This window comes from Ahaetulla prasina, chromosome 2, assembly GCF_028640845.1.
Source record: "Ahaetulla prasina isolate Xishuangbanna chromosome 2, ASM2864084v1, whole genome shotgun sequence".
NCBI classification, from domain to species: domain Eukaryota; kingdom Metazoa; phylum Chordata; class Lepidosauria; order Squamata; family Colubridae; genus Ahaetulla; species Ahaetulla prasina.
The window spans coordinates 61,855,711-61,881,585 of NC_080540.1; the positions used below are offsets into that span (position 1 = coordinate 61,855,711).

Genomic DNA, 25,875 nt, shown 5'->3' on the forward strand with positions numbered 1-25,875 from the left:
TGAATACTAGTTTCTGAAGATACATTTCCAAATGCTAAGCATTCCATGCAGCTGTATAAAAGGGATAATCTAAAAGTGTATTGATTAAATGAGGGATGGATGCACGCCTGACATGTTTAGCTATTGGTTGATGGAAGATCCCTGCTTACCTATCTGCCACATTTCTATGTTAATATGAAATGTTAACATTTCTATGTTAACATGCACACAATGACACCTATTCCATGGCTTTACGATCCCAATAATTTATTCCACGTGTTATTAGGCCTTTAGCCACTGGTCATAATGTGGAATGCTATTTTCCTTACATCAGCCACTTGAACTAAAATGTTACTGTAAAAATCAGTGAAAGAGATAAATAGAAGCCCAAAGCACTGGGGAAAGCTGGTGTGCTGGAATTTTGTTCCTATATTCTTGCCATACATAAGAATGATCCCGAACTATCTTGGCTAGCTCATCTCCATTCTTGCTGCATTGAGGTGATGTACGTAAATTAGAGAAGTAGAAATAATAATTCCACTACAAAATGTATGCTAAGGTACCCTAACAGGCTACACACAGCATTAGAGATTGGAATGTATTTTGTCCCCTTTTATCTTTCTAATGCATGCACAGAACCACCAGGCAAATCTCGAGCAATTCATCCTTCAAAAGAGCACACTGGGAATAAGTCTGTAGTAATGGATTTTAAAATTGATTTTGTAAAGTAGTGCTTTGACTTTAAATTTAAAGTAGGAGGACAGAATAAAGGGATACAAGTAATTAAAGAATATAATATGATTCTCCAACATAAGGTGAGAGATTTAGTTCAGAGCAGAGAAAAGCTTTAATCAATGATGATCTCTTATTTCACTTGGAAAAAAAAAGATTAGCTACATTTTGGCTTCCATTCTGCCCAGGGGCAGATTTAACTTACCTGTAAGAAAAAAGTATTCTAGGATGACTATCCACACATTGCATGAATTTGTCAAAAAAAAAAAATCCTCTGGCCAATGTCAGAAATTTGCTTCATTCAAATCTTGTTTCCTATTTGCTATTTAAAAATTGGAGGATCTTCATGACAATGAACTGGCACCACTGGAGCCTTTGTGATCATACAACACTGCTAAGCCCTGATCAATGATGTAATTATGAGAGATATCTCGTAGTATGTGCTTCTATAGGTAACCTAGGAACAGCACCGTATACACCCCCATATACCTGGCCCTGCCATCTCTATTGAGTTGATCAGATGGGAGGCAGAGGGCTGGCTAAAAAAAGGGAATATCTCTTATAAATCTCATATAAAGTTTCAGAGAGATTATAGGCACTATATAATGTTTTACACTGAATTAACAGCCTCCAAAATCCCCTTAAGCACTGAAGATCTTTTCTATTATGACTTCCTTTTTTCTTCCTGCAAAACAAAAACCAGAGTACCTTTTCTCTTCCCCAAACCATTAAGTGAAAATCTTTTTCAACTCATTTCATATCAGCTGAGGAAAGCAAAACAAAACAGAAACCTTTTCTAGACTATAATGTGGAATTACATATTAAGGTCACCCAAATATTCTTTATACTAAGAAAAATGCCTCTTTTCTTTCTTTAGATAGTGAGCATACAAAAAAAAAAAGCAGAAAACAACATATTAGGAGCCACATTTTCTACGTCTACAATATCATATATTCCATTCTTTTTCTTAAGCAACACATTTGTTTCTCTTTCCAAGTTGCAGAGCAATTCCTAAACCATCCAAATTGGTAGTGCTTTATTTATTTGTACATTTATACATTCATTCATTCAATTTCTATAGCCACCCATCTCACTTAATGACTTACAATTCAAAATTGTAATTGGGCCGTGGAAGCGGCGGGTGAGCACACGCACATGTGTGTGTGTGTGATGTGCATGTGCTTGTGCTCACTTGGAACCATCCCCTCTATCCCCCTGGAAAGGTTATGGAAAGTTGCCTTAACATATATTCTATGGAGGCAAAAAGAATCATGTCTCCTACCTTGCTTTCCACCAGTGAGATGAGAATCTGCTCCATGATGCTATTAAGGGCTGGAACAGATGTCTGAATATGCCCAATTACTACCCCTATGGCAACTCTGGAGAGCTCATAGCTGAGATTTGTGTTCCTGCGGATCAACTCTATCAACTCAGCCCCTATCGTCTTTGGCACGGTGGTCACTAGGCCAGAAGATTCTTGCTCCACCTCCTCTGTATTGGCTGCCTTCTCATCTTCCAGGCAAAGAGAACCAAAGTTTTCCACCCCTGTAGATGTGGCTGGTGTGGTCTTCTTTGCTTCTAAGATCTTTTCACCACCCGCATCTGAAACCTCCATTTGGGCAGGAGGTTGTGGAGCAGCCCGTTTGGTCTGGGGGGATCTGCTGGCACTCATGTGCTTTCTTTGTACTACAGGACTAATATCTAAGCTGGAGGATGCCATGGTGAGGGCACCTCTGCTAGGAACAGGGGGAGGAGTGTTGTTTGGGCTGGGTGTAGCAGTAGGGAGACCTGACTCTGTTGAACCTGTGTACAAGGTATCCAGTGAAGTTGTGCTTTCGGTAGAAGTGCTAGAAACTGACCCAGAAGTGAGTCCAGCTGCATCTGAAAGGAAACAATTGACATAACTTAGCAACAAAATCAAAGGAAAAGTGAGTGGTTAAAAAAAATACAACTGCAAGAGAAGAATTCATTAAGAATCTTATTGTGGAAGCTTTCAGAGTAGTTAAACTATTTTTCTTGGTTCATTTATCTCAAAGCGAAACTGTATTAACTGTCCCTTGAGTATTCCTGATCGCCAATCTTTTTGTAGCAAGGGGGAAGTCTGTTCTACAGAAAGGTGTTTTCGTGTTTTTATAGGAAAGTATCCATGCAGGAGTGGAGTATTTTAGGCAATATTTTTTATTCTATGTATACAGATGTTATTTTTGAACAATGCATCATTTATTTGACATTAAAAGAGAGAAAAGAAGCCTACTGCTAAAAAAAAATAACTTGATTCTTTATGCAACTGCTTTCACATCTGGCTGAAAACAATTGGCTCCTCTTCCTTACTCACATGGCCTTAAGACTTGAAGTCTATGTATTCCCTGACAGCTATGGCTCAGATGCTGATGACCCATTTACTCCCAGGAGAGAGAAATAGTAACTCCAAATTCTTCAGCACTAAGGGATCAAGTACAGATGAGGTGTCTTGTGAATGTAACTGAAACATAAACTCATGCTGACTTGTAGCATTGTTTTAATTACATAGTCCAGTTAGCCAACCAATGCATTTTCAACAAGAGTAAACTTTGGCTACAGCAATGATTGCTGCAAAGACTAACCATAGAATACATCTGGGAAGAGCTTCGTTGAGATCTGGCTGTCAGTTCTCTGAGATAGACCAGACAGGAAACACAGCCGGACAAGCTAACTCTACTTTATCATAAAGTTACATTAACAGAATCTTGCAAGTATGACCTTCCCTTGGCTGTGTCTCTTTGGAAGAGGAGTCAATAGTCTCCGAAGGTCATTTCTGCTCACCATTAAACAAAAGGGAATGATATTTTACAGGCTTCCCAGATGCTTCTCCATTATTACCGAGCCACAACTGCCAATACTACCCCAAATTCATTCTTTTCTTTCTGTAAATGTTTACATTAACATGGCCAGCATTGTTAAGGAATGGAAATAATCAGTGAGGACTTTTGCAGTGCATGGACAGTGTGCCTAATAAATCAAAAGTTAATGAATTAAACTTGTACAATCTATTTCTCTCAGCCAACCTGAGGAATATTTTTTTCTTATTTTATATTGTAACAATAAATTGCCATACTTGCCAAACTCTAAGTAAGCAATGCTTATTTGTGAAAACAATCTAAATGCTGAACTGCCTTATTTAAGATTCTGTCTGTGTTTCCCGTGTTTTATTCCTTATCTTCCCATCCCACCGAATACTCAGTTTCTCTCAGCCAGTCTTATGACAAGGGAGATTATTTGAGACAGCAAAAAAGATAGTTTGTTCATCTGCAGGAAAAAAAACACCTCTGCATTCAAATGCCAACAATACTGATACTAACACTTGATTAACTTTGGACTCATTCTCATGTCTTCCTGCCTGCAACATGAACGTGCCCCTGTACAATAACTGTTTATATGACATATCCTGAAGATATTATCTGAATCTCATCCTAAACCAAAGGCTGCTTATATTTAGCTGATCAAACGTTAGTGTTCTCCATCTTCCCCCAATTCAGTTTTTATTGTGAACGTGATGCAGGACACCTTGTTAATAAGGTGGATAATGTGGACAAGATCTGCTCAGTTTCTATTGTCTACTTTTGGCAGATGCTGGAATATCCCCTGCTCTCCAGATGTAGGCACTATACTCTAGTCTATGGCACTTTGCAGCTGGGCTATAGGAGAGGCCCAACATCTGGCTCCTGCAGAGGAATCTGTTCAAGAACAAACTTACGAGTCTGTTCTGAAGCACATGCCAGATCTTACAGGATTTAGCAAGTTTTTGAAAAAGCACTCAACGCATTTTTAAAAAAAAAATGAAGTAGAACTCTGAGCATGTACTATTCCTGAGCTTCACAGATCAATTTAAGATGAAAACAGAGAAGGATTCTCCCACCAATGAGTGTATTGCAAGTGTTCCATTGCTTCTGTCAAAAATGGGTTTCACGTGACAATCTACTATTTTGTCAACTGTGTCATTGAGAGAGAACAGGACTTGGTAATTAGGGCAGCATAACTTTATATACCAGCATACTTTTCTGCCAGTTCATGGACGGAAGGGAAGCATTTTAACAAAGCCATATGCAGTGAGGCCCTTAGGGCAGAAATGGATAGCAATCCCTGGAGATTTTCCTTGTCTCTTTCCTGGGCTCCCTGTCCACATAATTTTTATTTTTAATAAGAAGGAAAAATTAAATGGGAAATTGGCTTCTGCAAATCAAAATACCAGCCCCTAGCATCATCTTTACCCCAGGATCTTTATAATCCAAAATAAACCCTCTCACCACCAGCCCAAAAATTAGCTGGATATAGATTATAAGGAAGGAAAGATACCAGGGAAAGAGATGGTTGGAAGCATTTTACCTATTGGTAAAAGGATGTTTTATGAGTGTCCCTTTAGACCAAGGCAATGTTTTTCTAAATAGGAATTCTCCACCCACAGCAACTCCAGCCCCAGCAGCCATTTGCAAGTCGGGTACATGTCCTCAAAACTCTAAATGTACCAAACAGTTCCAAATGACTACTTATGCTTACCTAGACCACTCTTGTTTCTTGGTGCTTAAAGTATAAAAAAGTAAAGTATAAAGACTACGGTTTCTTAGCTTCAGAAAACGGCCTTTTCATTTTGCGATCTATTTTAAAGGGAGCAATAGAAATCTCTACCTGTAATCTGGTTTTTTGCATGGAAGAACTAAAGAAATAAATAGTATTATGGAACATTCTCTTCCTACTTTGTTCAGTCCCAAAATACAGTGATTAAACATAGACAATTTTGAATGGTCTCTACCCAGAACAAAACAGACGTGGTTTTTCCAGGCATGGACCAAACCATGTATATTTGGCAGAGATGTTCATGGTTGGAGATAGTGGAACATAAGGAAGATTAGCAGAAGAAATGCCCAGGGAAAATTGGGTGGGTAAGGGGATATACAAGTAGTCCTCAACACAACTGAGCCCCAAAATTTGGTTGCTTAGCAAGACAGTTGTTAAGTGAATTTTGCCCCATTTTATGACCTTATTTGCCATAGTTGTTAAGTGAATCACTGCAGTTAAGTTAGTAACATGATTGTTAAGTGAATCTGGCTTCCCCATTGACTTTTTTGTCAGAAGGTGACAAAAAGCGATCACATGACCCCTGGATACTTCAACTGTCATAAATATGAGTTGCCAAGTGTTTGAATTTTGATCTCATAACAGCAGGGATGCTGCAACGGTCATAAGGGTGAAAAACAGTCGTAACTTGCTTTTTTTCAGTGAAGCTGCAACTTTGAATGGTCACTAAATGAGTAGTTGCAAGAATTCAGGTGTGACAAAGGAGGGGCAAGAGGAAGAAAGATGGTGGGAATGTGATTGCATAGGAGCTGGGGGACAGTGTATTAAGATCTATCAACTTTGTCTCACTGTCCCTGCAAGATTGTTCTGGACTCTGCCTTGACGGAAATCCAGAATAATCAAAAAGTTCTGAGTTTCAGTTCAGTTGAACCATGACCTGCCTACAATGGTTTGGTCAAATTTGCACTTTTAATTTCATGCAAGAATATGAATGTTTCACCTCAGATGAAATCATACAAGCATCTGTATCAAGTTCCTTGTCTGTGGTAGTTTGATGCTGTGGGCTTTTTTCCTATTTGCTTTCTCCTGTGTGCCAGAAGGCCACGTTAATTGAAAGTTGGAACAGCAGCAGTCCCTTCCATCATTTATCTTTGAAGAGGAAATAGAAAATTGTGTTTTTTAATGACATTTCCTCTCAGAAACCTGCTCCTAGATATGCTGTGACCAGTTTTAGATCGTGAAAACAAATTTCAGGAGTGCATTATCAGGTTGTGCATGTAAATAGAAATTTCTATTTCCAGAAGAAAAGTTTAGATGTTTCACCTGATGAGCAAATGTACAAAATAAAATGGGAGCTTCAGCCTGACAGTCTGAGTTTATTTGGAATATTACATATTACTGGTCAGACTGCAATTGAATTTAATTAGAACAATTGTAATTCCAAAAAACTCCACTCTGCATGTGCTATTTTTGAAGTACAAATTTTAAGAATTGTGAACTTTTCTGCTGGAGTTCAGTAACCTCTGAAAGGCCACAGGTGGCCCATCTCTGATGAAGTTCCATTTCCTGTCAATTCACTAGTATTTTCTTTTTTATCCTCAAGAGCAGGGGTCTCCAACCTTGGCAACTTTAAGACTTGTGGACTTCAACTCCTAGAATTCCTCAGCCAGCAAAGCTTAAGTCTTAAAGTTGTCAAGGTTGGAGACCCCTGCTCAAGAGCACAAGGAGCCACTTACTGCCAAGCCAGTAAAGCTGATAAAATTTAGCATTCTTTCATCCTCAATAGCACCAACTTGCAGGACAATTTCTTACTTTTAATGGGTGCAGTTGTCTGAACATTCTTGCGTTTCTCTGGTGGTGGAGGAATAAGAGGAGTGGCACGGCATGGCTGTGCAGAAATCTAGAAGAAAGCATTTTAGAACAATCCATGTCATCAGCGAGAGCAATGGTAATGTGTCAGAAACATTTCTTTTCTAGGCAACAGCAAACTTGTCCTAATAGTGCTCTTTTTCATTCAAAAAGATGCCTCTAGAGGATAGCGTTAATAATCAGCCTCCTGTATGAGCCTAGCAGAACCTCGGAATGTGTGCAGCCTCCCTCCCTCCTTTAAGTCAGAAAAAGCTGCATATTTAATTGCTATGTTCAACAAAGTGCCAGACTCTTGTTGCACTGACCTGTCAAACACATACACTCTCTATCGTTCTCAGCCCCTTCGCAGAGGCAGCAAGCCATGTGCACATTACAGGCATTGGGAGTGATCCATGCAACAAATTATCCTTGTAAAAGGATAAAGACAAAAGCTCAAGCCATGCAGGCTTCCTTCTTGTTAATGCATCCAGAGCTTTTTTTTTTTTTACTTAGACTAGGAAAAGCATCTCACGAGCTCTAGTTTTACTGGCAGAGGTACCGAGGCCTGGTCCTTCGCTGTTGGCCTGGTGGGCCAGATTTAAGCACACACACACACACACCCCGGGCCGAATCCGGCCCCCGGGCCTGGAGTTTGATATCCCTGCCCTGCTCTATCATATCCCTGCCCTGCTCTACAAAAGAGATGGATTGCATCCATCAAAGAAAGGGACTGAGTTACTTAGCAATACATTCACAGATTTTCTGGATAAACATTTAAACCGAACAGTGGGGACAGAGAATTAACTGATATAGAAAATTTCTGTCCCCAGCAATCGAAAACTAAAAGGGTTATCAGTGCATGTAACATAGATGTCTGTATGGGTAAGACTATCAACCATGCTATCAAGCAAAACCAAGCATTTAACAGTGAGTGCCATACCATGTGCACTAAACCAACAGGTGGCATGAAAGTAGGGGCAGTCAACACAGGTTATGTAGACAGTAAACACAAGATCAATCCAAATGGACTCAAATGTCTATACACCAATGCACAGAGTATGAGGAATAAACAGGGTGAATTAGAAATCCAAGTAAATGAGGGTAGATATGATATTGTTGCCATTACGGAAACTTGGTGGGATGAAACTGACAAATGGAACATACAGCTAGAGGATATAAATTATTTAAAAGAAATAGACCAAATAAAGAGGAGGTGGAGTTGCACTATATATAAGAAATAACTACATCTCTACAGAAATAGAGCACAACAATGATGAAAATCATCTTGAATGTATTTGGGTCAATATAAAAGGGTGAAAAACGATATTGCCATAGGTCTATACTATAGGCCACCCAACCAAACAGAGGAAGTAGATGAACTTTTGCTAGTCAGCTAACTAAGGTATGTAGGAAGCACATCACAGTAGTAATGGGGATTTTAACTACCCTGACATCAACTGGGAAACAAACTCTGCACCAAGTGGAAGATCCAACAGGTTCCTAACAAACCTAGCAGACAACTTTGTTTCCCAAAAATAGAGAAGGCGACAAGGGATCAGCCATATTGGACTTAATTCTCACTAACAGAGATGAAATGATAGAAGGTGTTGAAGCTACAGGAACCTTGGGGCAAGTGACCACGCAATATTGGAATTCAACATTAAGCAAATACAAGTAGTAGAACAAAGTCAAACTAGAGTCTTGGACTTTAAGAGCTAATTTCAATAAACTTAGAGATCTGGAGAAGGATTCAATGGATGAGAATCCTCAGGGGGAAAACAACTCAAGAAGCTTGGGAAATTTTGAAAAGTGAGATTATAAAAGCACAGTCTAACACAATACCAATGAAGAAGAAAAATAGTAGATCTCAAAAGAAACCAGCATGGATGCATAAAGAACTATCTGACAAATTGAAAGACAAAAGGACAAATATAAAAAGTGGAAAGAGGGCAAATAACTAAGGCAGAATATCAGCAAATAGCCGAGCCTGTAAAGATGAAGTGAGGAAAGCTAAGGCTCACAATGAACAAAGGCTAGCGACAAAAGTAAAAATAATAAAAAGCTTCTTCCAACATGTTAAAAACAAGAAAAAGTCAAGGAAACAATTGGCCCATTGCTGGGAGAAAGTGGCAAGAAGATGACAAGCAACAGGAGAAAGCAGATCTACTTAACTCATATTTTGCATCTGTCTTTACACAAAAGGAAAAACAATCCAACCTATCAAAACAGCACTACAAAAACAGATTAGAAACACAAGTTAAAATAGGGAAGAAAATGGTAAGTGAACACCTGTCTACCCTAGACGAGTTCAAATCACCAGGACGGATGGATTACACCCCAAGGTTCTGAAGGAACTGGCAGGCGTGATCTCAGAACCACTGAACTATATCTTTCAAAGATCCTGGAGCACAGGGAGCTGCCAGAGGACTGGAAAAGAGCTGATGTAGTTCCCATCTTCAAAAAGGAAAAAAACAGATCCAGGAAACTACAGACCTATCAGTCTGACCTCAATACCGGGAAGATTCTGGAAAAGATAATCAAGCAACGAATCACGAACACCTAGAAGCAAACAAAGTAATAACCAAAAGCCAACATGGGTTTGTCAAAAACAGATCATGCCAGACTAATCTTATCGCATTCTTTGACAAAATGACAAAATTAGTAGACCAGAGGAATGTGATTGCATAGGAGCTGGGGGACAGTGTATTAAGATCTATCAACTTTGTCTCACTGTCCCTGCAAGATTGTTCTGGACTCTGCCTTGACGGAAATCCAGAATAATCAAAAAGTTCTGAGTTTCAGTTCAGTTGAACCATGACCTGCCTACAATGGTTTGGTCAAATTTGCACTTTTAATTTCATGCAAGAATATGAATGTTTCACCTCAGATGAAATCATACAAGCATCTGTATCAAGTTCCTTGTCTGTGGTAGTTTGATGCTGTGGGCTTTTTTCCTATTTGCTTTCTCCTGTGTGCCAGAAGGCCACGTTAATTGAAAGTTGGAACAGCAGCAGTCCCTTCCATCATTTATCTTTGAAGAGGAAATAGAAAATTGTGTTTTTTAATGACATTTCCTCTCAGAAACCTGCTCCTAGATATGCTGTGACCAGTTTTAGATCGTGAAAACAAATTTCAGGAGTGCATTATCAGGTTGTGCATGTAAATAGAAATTTCTATTTCCAGAAGAAAAGTTTAGATGTTTCACCTGATGAGCAAATGTACAAAATAAAATGGGAGCTTCAGCCTGACAGTCTGAGTTTATTTGGAATATTACATATTACTGGTCAGACTGCAATTGAATTTAATTAGAACAATTGTAATTCCAAAAAACTCCACTCTGCATGTGCTATTTTTGAAGTACAAATTTTAAGAATTGTGAACTTTTCTGCTGGAGTTCAGTAACCTCTGAAAGACCACAGGTGGCCCATCTCTGATGAAGTTCCATTTCCTGTCAATTCACTAGTATTTTCTTTTTTGTCCTCAAGAGCAGGGGTCTCCAACCTTGGCAACTTTAAGACTTGTGGACTTCAACTCCTAGAATTCCTCAGCCAGCAAAGCTTAAGTCTTAAAGTTGTCAAGGTTGAGACCCCTGCTCAAGAGCACAAGGAGCCACTTACTGCCAAGCCAGTAAAGCTGATAAAATTTAGCATTCTTTCATCCTCAATAGCACCAACTTGCAGGACAATTTCTTACTTTTAATGGGTGCAGTTGTCTGAACATTCTTGCGTTTCTCTGGTGGTGGAGGAATAAGAGGAGTGGCACGGCATGGCTGTGTAGAAATCTAGAAGAAAGCATTTTAGAACAAGCCATGTCATCAGCGAGAGCAATGGTAATGTGTCAGAAACATTTCTTTTCTAGGCAACAGCAAACTTGTCCTAATAGTGCTCTTTTTCATTTCTTAAAAGATGCCTCTAGAGAATAGCGTTAATAATCAGCCTCCTGTATGAGCCTAGCAGAACCTCGGAATGTGTGCAGCCTCCCTCCCTCCTTTAAGTCAGAAAAAGCTGCATATTTAATTGCTATGTTCAACAAAGTGCCAGACTCTTGTTGCACCGACCTGTCAAACACATACACTCTCTATCGTTCTCAGCCCCTTCGCAGAGGCAGCAAGCCATGTGCATATTACAGGCATTGGGAGTGATCCATGCAACAAATTATCCTTGTAAAAGGATAAAGACAAAAGCTCAAGCCATGCAGGCTTCCTTCTTGCATCCAGAGCTTTTTTTTTTTTTACTTAGACTAGGAAAAGCATCTCTAGTTTTACTGGCAGAGGTACCGAGGCCTGGTCCTTCGCTGTTTCCAGGGTGGCCTGGTGGGCCAGATTTAAGCACACTCCCTCCCCCCGGGCCGAATCCGGCCCCCGGGCCTTGAGTTTGATACTCCTGCCCTGCTCTATCATATCTTCTTGTTCAACATCTACCGAAAACCATTGGTGAGATTATTTTGGAATTTATTTAGAACTTTAGAATGGAGTGCCATCACTATGCTTGTGCCACCCAGCTCTTCTTTTATTTAATTCCACATCACCCTTCAACAATGTGAGCTTGATAATGGGCAGGATGAAGGAGAACAATATTCAGACTAAGAGTGGTGCTGTTGGTAAGGAGGAAACTGGATTCAGGGATGGATGTGAGGCTTACTTTGGATGGAGCAAAATGTCTCCCATAAGAGCAGCTCTGCATTTTGGGACTTCTTCTTGACTCTGGCTGTCAAGATATACAAATGATGACTGGATCAAAAAAAAAAAAAGCTATCTACAAAACTATAGCCAACTGGGAGACTCTCTTCTTGAGCCAGTTGGATTTAGTGATTTCGACCTGTTTTCTCAGAAACAGAGTATTAGGTCACAGTATATACTAATGTAACATTTATTTATTATTATACAGTATATATTTGGACTGGGCATGTTTAGTTTGAATCTTTCCTATAAATGTATTTCATGTCTAGAAAAGGATGATGTGTGGCTGCACTAATTATTGGAAAGGGATAGTGGATGCAGATGTAATTTTTCTTCATGGCCTTATTTTAATGTTGGATTTTTATTGCTTTTAATCCTCAGAAGTTACAGCTGGTCCAGAATGCAGTGGTGCAAACAGCAATGAGCAAGCCACAGTATATCCATGGGTTCCCAATGCTTTATGAACCATACTGGTTGATGACTGGCTTCCATATACAATTCAGTGTTTCTATAAGGCCTTCATGGCATAGGGCCTAGTTATTTGTGGGACCACCTGTCTCCAATAGTCTCTAACTGTCCAGTAACATTGGACAGAATGGGTATGCTCCAGGTGCCTTTGATTAAACAGGGTCATCTATCAGCTACCTTCTCTATTGAAGCACCTGCCTTCTGAAACAGCTTCCCCCAGAGGTGCATATGGTTGTCACTCTGCTGATATTTTGAATGTCCTTGAAAACCTGGCTGTTCTCCTAGGTCTTGAGGTAGAATGGTTCAACTGAGTCCATGTTGGTTATTTTTTGCTTGTGTGCACGTTTGTTTTTTCCTGATTCTTTTTCTAAATTTGTTGCTTAAACTGCCCATAATCATCTGGAGTCTAAATTTAAATTTAATAAAATAAATTAATAAAAAGAGAAGCATTAGAGTCAGACAGCATTTCCTCCTGTCCATTTTCTTCTCCTTTAATCAACCCAGTCCAAAAACCCAGATTAGCAGTCATATTTTCAAATGGTTGCAATCTTAAGAACGTGTAATCTCAGGTTGATCGTGTCCCTGTGAGCTAGAAAGGCCTTTTGGGGAGAAAGTGTGTATGTGCGTGGGGGAGGGGATGCCCAAAGGTACCCGGATATCCAAATTGTATTTTGCCTGAATGCATGCTGGTCAAAAGTATATGCATTTTAAACCTATTTCCACAGCAGCTCTTTCTTACCTGAGAAAACTGCCCTGTGTTATCAAAGCATCTGGAAACAAGCATGTGCTTACACATTCTCTAAGCGCTCAAAATTCTTCAATTCTACTACCCTGTCTCAATGATTTTAATAGAAAGAAGGGATTTGTTGTCCTTATTCTTTTCCCAGAAGCAAACAATACTTAATCAATTTAATCAGAAACAGGCTATTTAGAAAGCAACCACAAAGATTAAACCTAAAGCTAGGAAGTCACTTTTCAAATTAGAGGGAAGAGAGTGAAGTTTAAAAATTATATCATCAACAAACACACCCACTCACCCACACTAAATACAAATATATTTCATCCTGATTCTGAGTACATCATCTATTTATCAAAGTGCAAAGCACATTCTATTTGGAATACACTGAAAAGAGATTGGCCATAAATCCTTCACAAACTGGATTATAGGAAATTGTCTTCCCATTATTTGTCAATGCACTGATGCTTTGCTGGAGCTTCACTGATACAAAAGGATCATAACAGGGAATAGAGATGGGCAGAGGAGTTTTGCCTTTCATTTTTCTTCCCGTGAAGAAATCTATCTAGCTTTTATCTTCTTTCCGAAAAAAATGCCCAAAGGCTAAAGAAGTTTATTTCTCTTGGGTGCAGATGTCAACACTCAAAAAGAAGTTATTTTGGAAAGCGACAGGTCCTGTTCTATCAATTTCCATCAGCATTAATTTCCCATTCTCCTGTACCTCCAATCATACGAGCTTGCCTTCATTTAACTAAGGCGTAAGCTTGCCCCTTGGAGAGACTTATTTTCATGCTATATCATTAATTTCAGAACTAACAAATACATATATGGAAAATAATGTTCACATAAAGTTCTGACATTGTCACCCATCTTATCAAAGGCAACTGGATGGGACACAACTGGATGGGACACAACTGGATGGGACACAACAACCATTATAAACAGATAAAAATCTAAAAAAAAAATCACAGCAGTAAATAATAATAAAAACAAAAACACTAACCCTGAGTGAAGGAAGGATAGAAATGCCCCCCTCAGTAGTGGAGCTGACAAGGCCTCGCAGTGTAACCAGGTTTTGAGGGCCTTTTGAAAAATCAAAAGGGATGGGGCCAATCTAATTTCAGGAGGAAGGATGTTTCATAAGACAGGAGCTATAGCAAAGAAGGAAAGTCTCCTGGGATCTATCAGGGACAGATCCCTAGCCAATGGTACTCTCAGCATGCCTTGTCTGTGAGATCTAATGGGACCAGATGATGTAACTGGGGAGAGATGGTTTCTGTCTCACCATTTTTGCATTCAGTTTTTAGTTTAAGTTTAGTTTACATTAGCAACAAAACGTATGTAAGACAGCCTTTCCCAATCAGGTGTTCACAGATGGGTTGAAATTATTGCATTCAGAATTCCCACTCAGTCAGCCATACAGTTATCCCAATGAAGAGTTGATAATCAGTTAAATTCTTCACATTTAACTAAGGCTCGGAGAGTACTGGCAGAAGAGAATGAGATAATAAGCAGTAGCATACTAAAATATTTATTCCTGCAACACAGTCAACTCTTTAAAAGTGTGTTGTGATACTGATGAATATCTTGACAAATACCACTCCTAGAGATATTTACAAAGCAGTAAACAAAATTTTAGATCATCCCAGACTAATCTAACATAGAACAGGCATTTTGCAAAACTCATCTTCTTCAATAATCAAAACATAAGAAGACATCATTGCTGCCATTCATTTTTGACTGGTCTTAGACTGTAAGACTAATGAAAACACTCCAATGGACTGCAAGATATACAAAATTTAGAATAGAACAGAACAGAACAGAACAGAATAGAACAGAATAGATTTTTTTTTAATGGCCAAGTGTGATTGGACACACAAGGAATTTGTCCTGGTGCATATGCTGTCAGTGTACATAAAAGAAAAGATACATTCATCAAGAATCATAAAGTACAACACTTAATGATAGTCATAGGGAACAAATAAGCAATCAGGAAATTTATTTATTAACAGATGTTCACTCTACTAGGTAAAATGCAGCTTTTTACTCATTCCTTTTCCCTATTCAGGATCGATATACAGAGTCAACTAGAAAAGAATGCATCTTAACACCAGCCAAGTCATTGGTCCTGGATGCCTAGGACATGCTGGAGAAAACTTACAAATATGGCAAAGGCCCTACCTGGTAAAGGTCACCTTCTTCCTCCTGGATGTCTTTGTTAGGTAAACTGTGGTGTCGTTCATATCCTGTTCTGCAGACACCATTGGGTTGCCTGGCTAGGTCCAGATGGTGATCACTGGTGGATGGGGTCATTCCTTGAGTGGATGGTGAATGTCCTTTGCGGGAAACTGTTTCCTTTCGATGATGGATCAATTTTCTGATAACATAGCAAAGAACCACATTGAGAAGGTATATGTCAGGAACGTCCAACATATCAGCGATACAACGAGCTAAAATCTGTATATATAATGTGCGTCTTTTTTAAAAAATCAAGGAATAAATCAAGATTTTTTCCTTTACCTATATGGAGTAAGGTATAGGAAACTAAGAAACTCCTTATAATTACCCCTATGCGGAAATTCGACTACAAAAGATTAATGCTACAGGGATGGAGACAATCTGATCTTTTTTCAAATGTTACTGGATTCAGTCTCAATCAGCATGGCTAATGGTGAGGATTGATGAAAACTGGACTTTAAAAGCATTTATGGATTACAGATTCTTTTAGCTTTAGAGTACTACTTTTAGTTTAGATTACAGAGCATCTAGCTCCACTGTAAGTCATCATGTTGTCAGTTAAGAGGATTTTTGAATTAGTGATATTATAATTTGAACAGTCATCGGAGAAATTTGTTTACATCAAATGTGATTCTGGAAAAACTTCACAATCTTCTGCTCTATCAATACATCCTTTCTTTAATTTGACTTTTCCTACAGTCCACTTTTCCTTTTCTTCTATACCTAGCCTTTAATCTCATTTATCCAGCATACTATTGCTTTCTCTCTTAGATTCATTCATTCATTCATTCATTCATCTTGATGTTCAATCATTCACTTCCGCTTTTCAAATAACTCTTTCAAATGATGCTATGCTTTCACAAACCTTCATACTAGTCTGCAAATCAGTATTCAATTCTTTGGAAACAAAGGCACTCTAAGGCACTTTAACCAGATGTTAAAAAATAGAGACATCACCATACCATATGGCTTAAATAAAGTGCTACATGGAGAAAAGATGAATAAAAGAAAGAGAGAGCCAGCTCACTATCTCTTATATTACCCAACATGATTCTAATTATGACAATGTGAAGTTTAATTGCCTTTTCTTTCAGATAACCATATTTTCACACTGTGCTGAATGTTCTTGTTTGTTTTACTTACTGGAGGACATCCCTTTGTTCCAAGTTGTATTTTCCTCCATTCTTCATTGCCTCATTATGAATGGCTTCAATAGCTCTATCAATAGATTGCAGAACCACATCTTGTTCTAGCACCTAAGAAACACAACATATGCCACATTAAGCATATTCATCTTCCCATCAAGGTTTATAAATAACAATATGGAATTGACAAATGTAGCCATCTTAAATCTGTCACACAGGTAGCCTCTGAAATATGCTCAATCCTTTTGTAGTTATAACCTACAGTATTCGTTTATAACAAAATCCATTTCCATTTACTATTGATAAAAGTATTTGTTGGAAATTCTTTTGAAATAAACCGAATGAACCGGGTGGGTTTTTTCCCCCTGGTATACAAAATGGCTTTTGTCTGTGTAAGATTTATTGGTAGAATAGAAAAAACATTTGTTCTGACAGCAATGGAATATACATCATAGTTCTACTCACACATCCTAGGCCCTGGAGTTCCTGCAATTCATTACATGAAGATCAATACCAAAACTTCAGAGCAGCTCTTCAGATCAATTTCACATTCAAATTGCCATAGTGACTCTTCTACATTCATTGTAAGATGGGTGATAATTTTATATTTATTTCTTTTTGCTATCACTGCTCATTTTTGGAAAAACCAAAGGGCTAGATTCCATCCATATCCTAGCAATGAAAAAAATCTAGCAACTAGAATTGTACATACTGTATTTTCCTTCAGGCATTGGAGAGTGTAATAACTATTCTCCAAAGTAAACCATTCAGCTAATGTAAAGTTTATGCAACAGGTGTTGTACAAAATTATTATTTACACTCCAAATTTATATTGAAATAATGAACAGTAATTCTTCTTTGTATTGCCTTCAAGTAATATTGCAAATCTTAATCGCTGAACTTCCTAAAGTGACCCAGCTATAGCCTATCATCAGCCTTCCCTAGTTTGGTTTCACCTAGATAGGTTCAACCTCCACTATTTCTAGACAGTAGGGTTTTATGAGAGTTACAGTTCAGTATATCTTGAACTGAATTAACATCAGTCCTGTATACTCTTTCTTAGGCTAACTGTAAATGTTACTGCTTTGAACTTGAAGATAAGGTTGAAAAGAAACAATGTACAGTAAACAATATTTGGAATATTTGAAAGAAATTATCTAAAACAACTTTCATGGAAAATATACAAATAAAATATTATTGATATGTCATTTTATCTAAACAAAACTTCTCACACTGCTTATAAATCATCTTTCAACTGCATAATGAGATACCATAATTGTTCCATGAAGACCAAGATTAATTTATATGCATGTTTGTGAGTTTATCAGCTAAAATAAACAATATTCAAAATATCTGTGTTAGTGATCGGTTCATCTAGGTTTTCCTTGTTCTCCTACAATCTCACCTGTATTTAATTCATTCATTAAATACTTCAACTGAAATTTCCTTGAGCTGAGTTTCTGTGACACATTGCAAAACAATATGCACACAAAATACTTCCAAACTACTATTACCAGATTAACACAGTGCATCTTTTTAAAAGGTATTATCCTTTCTCTTAAAATTTAATCAACGCTAGATAACCCTGCAACCTGCTGTGTCATCTTTTGACCGAAAAGTAGTACAGTCTGATATGACTGAGATTTGAAGTTGCCATTTGTTTGACCATTTGGACACATAATCAAGGTCTTTTTGAAGGACAGCAGCATTGTTTGGTGGTGTTGAATAGTTTTACATCATCAGCGAAGAGAACGCAGTTGCTTTTAATATGATCAAAAAAGTCATTTATGTAAAGTATAAAGAGAGTTGGTCCTAGAACGCTACCTTGAGGGACGCTGCTGTTAACAGGTACAGGATTTGATAGGGCGCTCCCTATTTTGACCATTTGTTGCCTGTTTGACAGGAACGCAGCTACCCAATTATTCAGGGGTCCAGAAATGCCATAAGATTTTAGAAGTAGTTTGTTGTGTACCACTGAATCAAAGGCTTTACAGAAGTCTATGTAAATTGTGTCTATTGCTTTGCCCTGTTCGAGTTGTGTAGTCCATATGTTTTTGCAGTGTAGGAGTTGCAGATTACAGGATAATTTTTTCCTGAAACCAAATTGTTTGTTAGAGATTAGGTTGTTTGTCTCTAAGTGGAGAGTAATGGATTCGTTTATGATTGATTCCATGACTTTGCAGGTGATGCAACATAAAGAGATAAATTTTGATACGGTTCAGGAAAATACTGTATTTTCTTGAAGGGAAGATTCCCCCCACCCATTACCTTTTAAATGGAAAAAAATTGTCCCAGATTTGCTGACAATATAGTAAGGAAGGCAGGGGCAACTCAACCTAAATTAGAGCTGTCTTGCTTCATCGCACGTATGCTATTTATCAATAGCAAAATCTTTTCTACAACCCAGCCCCCAACCATTTTTCTTTTTTATTCCCGCCCTCCTGTCAATACACATTTTAAAAAATCACTCCTGCAGAGTACTTCTCTAAATGTCATTCTTCAAAACACCATGGTTTTTTAAATGCCAGTCAGATCAGAGAACTTGTTCAGCAGTCTAGAATAATCACATCTTTCAGAAAAGCATTCTTCTAGACAAATGGGATCTTATGGGCTATGCTGACAGAACCAAAGATGGATACAGGCATGCGCTCTGCATGTAATTTACATAGTTAAGGAAATGGGCCTATTACAGATATGACAAATCCCTGAAAAAAATACCTTTCAAACCAAGCTTTTCTTTTCCTTTGGGAAGGCCAGATAAAATGCAATAATATTCCACTTCTTCCTTGTCTCTCCCAATTTAGAGGAAACAGCCCAGACCCAAAGCCATTTCATTTCAAAGGTCACGTAATGAATTAAAAGCAAGATGCTTCTTATGTTGAGGAAAAGGCTTTGCAATAACGTGCCACACATGTCAAGAACAATTTGAATGTTTTCCCTGGCTAGCTAAGAAACAAAAACAGCAAGCGAATATCTGGATTTTTTTTTTAACATGTGCAGACATAATATTTAACCATTATCTGCTCTAAACTTGCTTTGCTGTCTTAACCCCAATTAAAATTTAAATCAAAGTGGCAACTATTAAATGAAACATCCCATTTACTGCACATCACAAAAAATGGTGCTTTATCCTCTTAAATGCCACTTCCTTCAGTGCTTCCAGTTAAAAGGTTCCAGAATTAGGTCATTAGGCCACAGCAGATCAAACGATGAGAATTTTGCCAAAATCACATTAGCCTGATAGAAGTTTCACCCTTTTTATTCTTAATGTAAAACATGGTCCCTTGAATTCATGATTCTGAAACAAAAAGGATTTCCATTCTCCTAACTTGCCTGAGAAAAAAGTTGATAAGAAATTAGTAGTACACAGAGGGAGCCAGCACTTATCTTCATGCATGAAATTCTACTTCTTTCCTGTAGCCATAACCTCAACAGAGAGGGCAATATGAACATGTATTCAGAAGAGAGAGTAAGAGTAATACACTCAAGCTTCTTCTCTTGTGGGGAAATATATCATTGCAGTGAACAATTATTAAACATTAATTAAAATTAATCAGAATATATTAGATTAAAATACCAAATTGTCCCTACTCACTATTATGATAAACTGGAGGCAGAAAGTGCACCAAAGTACAAAGGACACCAAAACTTTTCCAATAAACTGGATTAAATATATTTTACTTTTCCTTTGATAAGTTGATGGTTCATTTATGTAGTTTACATTATTGGGTTTTATGAGAGCCATACATGCATAACCTCTCAGTTATGGTAGTGAGGTCAAGTAGATATTTTACCTTGCTAATCCTGACTGATAGTAAACAATTTTTTTCAAAAACTCTGCCTTGAAATAAATCTAGATAAATGGTGACATTTTGTCTCAGTGAAGTTTTTTCTTTCTGTGGCTATCTGGGTAAGACCAGGTAGAACCATATCGCCAATAGCAAGGATGACATTTTAGTTGAAAATTCACTTTTCAACTGATTATACATAAACTGAAGCTAAAAGAAATGAGTAATACGACCTCCATTCAAAGACAGAAATGCTTTTAAATCAAGATGATGTAAATAAAAATCCCAACATGATTCCCATCAGCCCTTCTAAAAAAATGGATTACTTACATACTTCTTAAACAGCATATTTAAACAGGGTACAGAAAAGCAATTTAAATATTATTTCAACACACAGATCCCAGTTCCTGGAAGAATTAATCTTAGTAAATGGTAAATAGTAATAGCAAACCTGTTACTTAACTAAAACATTTATACTGCCTTCTACTCATGTTAACTAAAAGAGAAAATTATTCATTTGTTAGATTTACATTCATCCTTTCCTTCAGGACATCTTCAATGCAGATTACCATTTCATATAATGGAACAACTTCTATGAAACCTATTAAAAACTAGCATTCTGCACTGAGATTAAATCAGATGATTTATATAAAGCCTCTTACAGCTTCCTTATAAAGCCACGCCTTCTTTTTCTATTCCATCATTGCATGCAAATTAAGACTACGGATGGATACACAGTAAAGCAGAAGCGTGTATTATTTTTCATTTTTAGCAAAAAGAGGAAGGATGCAAAAGGCCATACTTGCAGAAAACATTTCTTTGCAGAACTGTGGTATTTGCCCTAGATTCTTAGATACATGCATGGACTTGACAGGAAAGGAAATGAGAGGAAGAATAAAATGACCTCACTCCCAAGCTGAAACTTGGCTCATTGCTTGATCGATAGCCAACATCAACACATAGTTATGAAAGAAAAGCTGCCCGCCATCACACAATCCCCTGTCAGCAACCAAAATGACCAGCTGCAAAGAGGCAGGCATTGGAGAGAAAGGGATCAATGAAACCAGCGGCGAGGCTGGGTACTTATGAAGACTCCCACATGAAGAAAGCAGCAAAATATCATTTGCAAGTGATGAGGTACATAGGTAAATCTATGTGTATTTTAATAAAATACTAATGATGGAAAGGTACTTATTTGTCACTCAGGAGACAAACAGAAAAGAAAGTGTCACTAGTTACATTTTTTTTCCTAGCTAGCTGTGAGAAAAAATGTACAAAGAGAATGGTAAACTAGAGATCCAAATCCCAAGGATTCTCTTCGCAGCAAGCGGAAGAGAATTGAAGGGCTCAACAGAGCAGTCTGCACGTCTTCCCACAAAGCTGTCATTGTAAAATGTAAAGATATCAGCACAAACTTTAAAGAAACCTTGAGATGTTCTCTGAATGCATTTCATTCTGATCTAAAGGGCCCAGCTTTGCCTTCTCCTATAAGACATGACTATGTTAACCACAGAAATTTGTGGGGTTATTCCCTAAAATGGATATTATTCTGGGACTATTGCTTTCTGATCAAAATGGATGAAAATGAATTATTCTTGAAAGTAATTTCAAAATGCATTTAGAAATAAATCTTAAATCACAATCCCCATGGGTCTGTAGCAAGAGATTTGGGGTATCAATTTTTTTTTGCCCTAAGTGTGCACAGAAGCAGAACAGCTATTGGGGGGGGAAGATTGTATTTGCAAAAAATAGGCATATTGGGGATGTTTTATACCAGACATAAGCCAAAATAGACTGTTTTATTTCAGGTGCAGATGGAAACATAGTTGTTCTGCATAATTCAAAATGTTCTTGTGTAGTTGTTTTGATCAGAAATTGTCTTTTATTACAGGAGGAATTTTATCTTTTGAATCTTCTTATCTGGTGTAATGGGGGAGAAGCCTAGTCATTCCCTTATCTTTTACTTGTCTGACTGTCTGTTAATCTCTCTCTCTCTCTCTCTCTCCTGAATATCAACAGATCAGCTCCAGAATTTTGGCAGTTTGCAATAACATTTATAAATAAAACATCCATCATATACAGTCATAACATAGAAGGTGATCTCCAGGATATTAATAAGTGGCATTGTGTAAAAACATTATTTTCTTTCCTAATAAACCAATCCTATGCATTTATGTATCTTTCTCTCAATACTGCATATGCACATGGGTATAAGCCTGTATTAGAGAACTGGAGCTAAAATGATTACAGTACAGAGGTGAAATTCAGCAAGTTCTGACCAGTTCTGGAGAACCGGTAGTGAAAATTTTGAGTAGTTCGGAGAACCGGTAAATACCACCTCTGGCTGGCCCTGCCCCCATCTAGTCTCTGCCTCCCGAGTCCCAGCTGATCAGGAAGAAATGGGGATTTTGCTGTATTCTTCCCCTGCCTCGCCCAAGCCACGCCCACCAAGCCACGCCATGCCCACAGAACCGGTAAAGTAAAAATTTTTGAATCCCACCACTTTTACAGCGATATGGTATAACTGCTCATTTTAAATGTCTATTTCTGAAACATATGAGTGAACCTCAAAAAGAAGATATGTCCTTTTACAGAAAAATAAGACACAGAAGCCACTTCCATAACTCAGCATAAGACAGAAGCAATTCTTTTTATTAAATACTAAGCTAGCATATTTCTGTTTTTTTAAAGCTTGAAAAGTAATTTTCTACTCATCCATTTTCCTATCCCATTTATTACATTATTGATTTCTTTAATCTATTCTCCTGAGCCCCATATTTCTCAAACAGGCCACTTATCCTTTCCTTGCAGTTAGTCCATATTTGAAAATACATATGATTTGACTTCCGGAGAAGAAAAGTGAAACTGAAGAAGCATAGCCGATGACTGTGCTGAAGGAAAAACCAGAGATTAGGTGGGCTCTTCATAATTCTTCTCCAGACAAGAATTCAGAAATTGCCCACAAGGCAGTGGTGAAATCTGAACCGGTTTGCTGGCTGCGCATACGTGCTGTGCACCAAACACATGATGCATGTGCATGGCACACCAAATGTGCACTGCACACTCGTGTGTGCAGTACACGCCAAAAGGAAGCTTGAGAAGGTAAGTAGAACAGCAAGGGGGGGATCAGTTGTGCTGTGCTATTTAGCTTTGCTAGAAAGCAGGAAATCCTGCTTTCTAGCAAAGCTAAACCATGAGGCACAGCTGATCATCGGAAATACCAGTTCGGAAGAAATGGTAGCTTTAACTACTGGTTCACCCGAACCATTAGCTAATTACCAGTTTGCCCAAACTGGTAGTTTTTAAACTGCTGGTTCAACCGAACTGGTAGCTAACTACCGGTTCGCCTGAACCAGTAGCTTTTTTATGGTAGGTTTTTTTTTACTACCAGTTCGTCTGAACTGGTAGTTTTTATTGCTACTGGTTCACCCGAACCTGAGCGAACCAGTAGCATTTCACCCCTGCCACAAGGGAGCTATACAATTTGCTCCTGGCAAGGAACAACAATGCAAAACAGCATGCTTTGCATTCTCCCTTTTCCCATCACTTTTAGATATTGCTTGTTAATGACTTTTCAACTATGGTGAAACTTTGGATTCACAGGTTTTACAACATGGGGATGCAGATTCTTCAATTCTTAGCCAAAAAAAAAACAAACTGAAAAGTATAAGCATGCATATGTATTCAATACTTGGTTTGGGCCCCTTTTGCATCACTTACTGCTTCAATGCGGCGTGGCATGGATGCCATCAGCCTGTGGCACTGTTGAGGTGTTATGAAAGACCAGGATGCTTCAATAGTGGCCTTCAGCTCTTATGCATTGTTCATTTTCATGTCTCTCATCTTTACAGTTGGGCAGGTGCCAGGTCCTGCTGGAAAATGAAGTCTCCTGGGAGACGGCTGCGTCGACCCTGGACTTAATGAAGCACAGTGGACCAACACCAGCAGATGACATGGCTTCCCAAATTAACACAGACTGTGGAAACTTCACACTGGACTTCAAGCATCTTGCAGTGTGTGCCTCTCCATTCTTCCTCCAGACTCTGGGTCCTTGGTTTCCAAATGAGATGCAAAAGTTGCTCTCATCAGAAAAGAGGACTTTGGACCACTGAGCAACAGGGGCCCAAACCAAGTATTGAGTACATATGCATGCTTATACTTTTCAGAGGTCCGATATTGTTCTATCTATAATCCTTGTTTTATTGATTTCATGTATTCTAATTTTCTGAGATTGTGAATTTGGGGTTTTTATGAGCTGTAAGCCATAATCATCAAAATTATGATAAATCAAGGCTTGAACTATCTCGTCTGCATGTAACGAGACTATCTCATATATTAGTTTCACCTTTTAAGTTGCATTACTGAAATAAAATAAATAAATAGAGAGGGTCTTCTCAGGGTGCCGTCCGCCAAACAATGCCGGCTGGCGGCCCCCAGGGGCAGGGCCTTCTCTGTGGGAGCTCCTACGCTCTGGAACGAACTTCCCCCTGGATTACGTCAAGTGCCTGATCTTCGGACCTTTCGCCGTGAGCTGAAAACACACTTATTTATTCAAGCGGGACTGGCCTAATATTTTTAAATTTTAACTGAGGTTTTATCATTTTAGGGTTTGAAATTTTAAATTTTAAATTTTTTAATACTGGCCATTTTTTCTAATTTGCTTGGTTTTAAATTGTTGTTTTAATTGTATATTTTTTATATTTCTTATCTTTTGGCTGTACACCTGAGTCCCTCGGGAGAAGGGCGGTATAAAAATTTAATAAATAAAATAAATAAATAAATAAATAAATGAACTTTTGCACGATATTCTAATTTTTCGAGTTTCACCTGTATAGATCTTTACAGTACTAACACCGATTTTGAGATACTGTAGATTAATATAATATAGGATTCCTCCTGTAAATATCTTTGGGTGATTTAATTTTCTCAAGTTCACAACAGCCACTTGAAGTTGAGGTGACATTGACTTCCTTCATAGCTAAGGATCCAGATAAAGGTCAGGGTGGACTGTACAAATCTGTTGAATAGTACATATTTCTTTGGGATCCTAATTTATTCTGGATCTTTTTTATGAAATATTCCTTTCCCCCTAACAAGTGGTGTGTGTTAATTTTTCTGTCTGTTCCCAGGAAATGTGATACATTTCTACTAATTTTTAAACCACATTGTTGATAATGATTCAACTCTTCCATCTCATTTCTCATCAAACAATATAAAGACATGTGACATCTTGGAAGGAAAAAGTGAAATTGGGATAGAATTACAAAATGCAGTGATTACCACTGAGTCATCTACTTGAGAAGGGGCAGGAACTACATCTATTCAGCTTCCAAACTGTTAATGAGCTTTCTGTAGCCTTCCCTCCCAGGTGACCAACAAATTCAATCAGGCCCTGTGATTTCCAGCTAGCATGGCCTTTGGTACTAGTTTAGGGAAGGCCACTTTAGAGAAGACAAAAGATACTTGCTTCATTTGAAACTTGACAGCAATTATTATTGCTGTTCTTTGTACTGTTGATTAAGCTGCCTCACCAAATGTATGTTTAATGGAAGGAGGCAAGTCCTACAATTGTAAAGCTACAGCCCTCTCTATAATTATTCCAAACTCCTATATTTCTTTTCCTTTTAGTGGTATAAGACCTTTGCCTTATACAAAGGGTTGCAGTAATAGAAATAAACATGGAAGAAAAACTTGAAATGAGTAATATATGAG

The 25,875-nt window shown here is 38.1% G+C and overlaps 1 protein-coding gene across 8 annotated transcripts in view; it reads right to left on the reverse strand.

The window, feature by feature from the left end:
• NCKIPSD (NCK interacting protein with SH3 domain) overlaps positions 1-25,875 on the reverse strand; it is a 148,444-nt gene that overhangs the window by 35,865 nt on the left and 86,704 nt on the right. For 7 of the 8 annotated variants that reach the window (XM_058170187.1, XM_058170190.1, XM_058170191.1 and 4 more), the window contains exons 2-5: positions 16,374-16,486; positions 15,174-15,369; positions 7,075-7,162; positions 1,994-2,592 (exon numbers count right to left, since the gene is read on the reverse strand). In XM_058170187.1, the coding sequence (XP_058026170.1) occupies positions 1,994-2,592; positions 7,075-7,162; positions 15,174-15,369; positions 16,374-16,420 (930 nt within the window). In that variant the 5' untranslated portion in view covers positions 16,421-16,486. Of the gene's footprint in view, positions 1-1,993; positions 2,593-7,074; positions 7,163-10,803; positions 10,892-15,173; positions 15,370-16,373; positions 16,487-25,875 lie in introns of all 8 variants that reach the window. The other variant, XM_058170192.1, reaches the window with a different exon arrangement.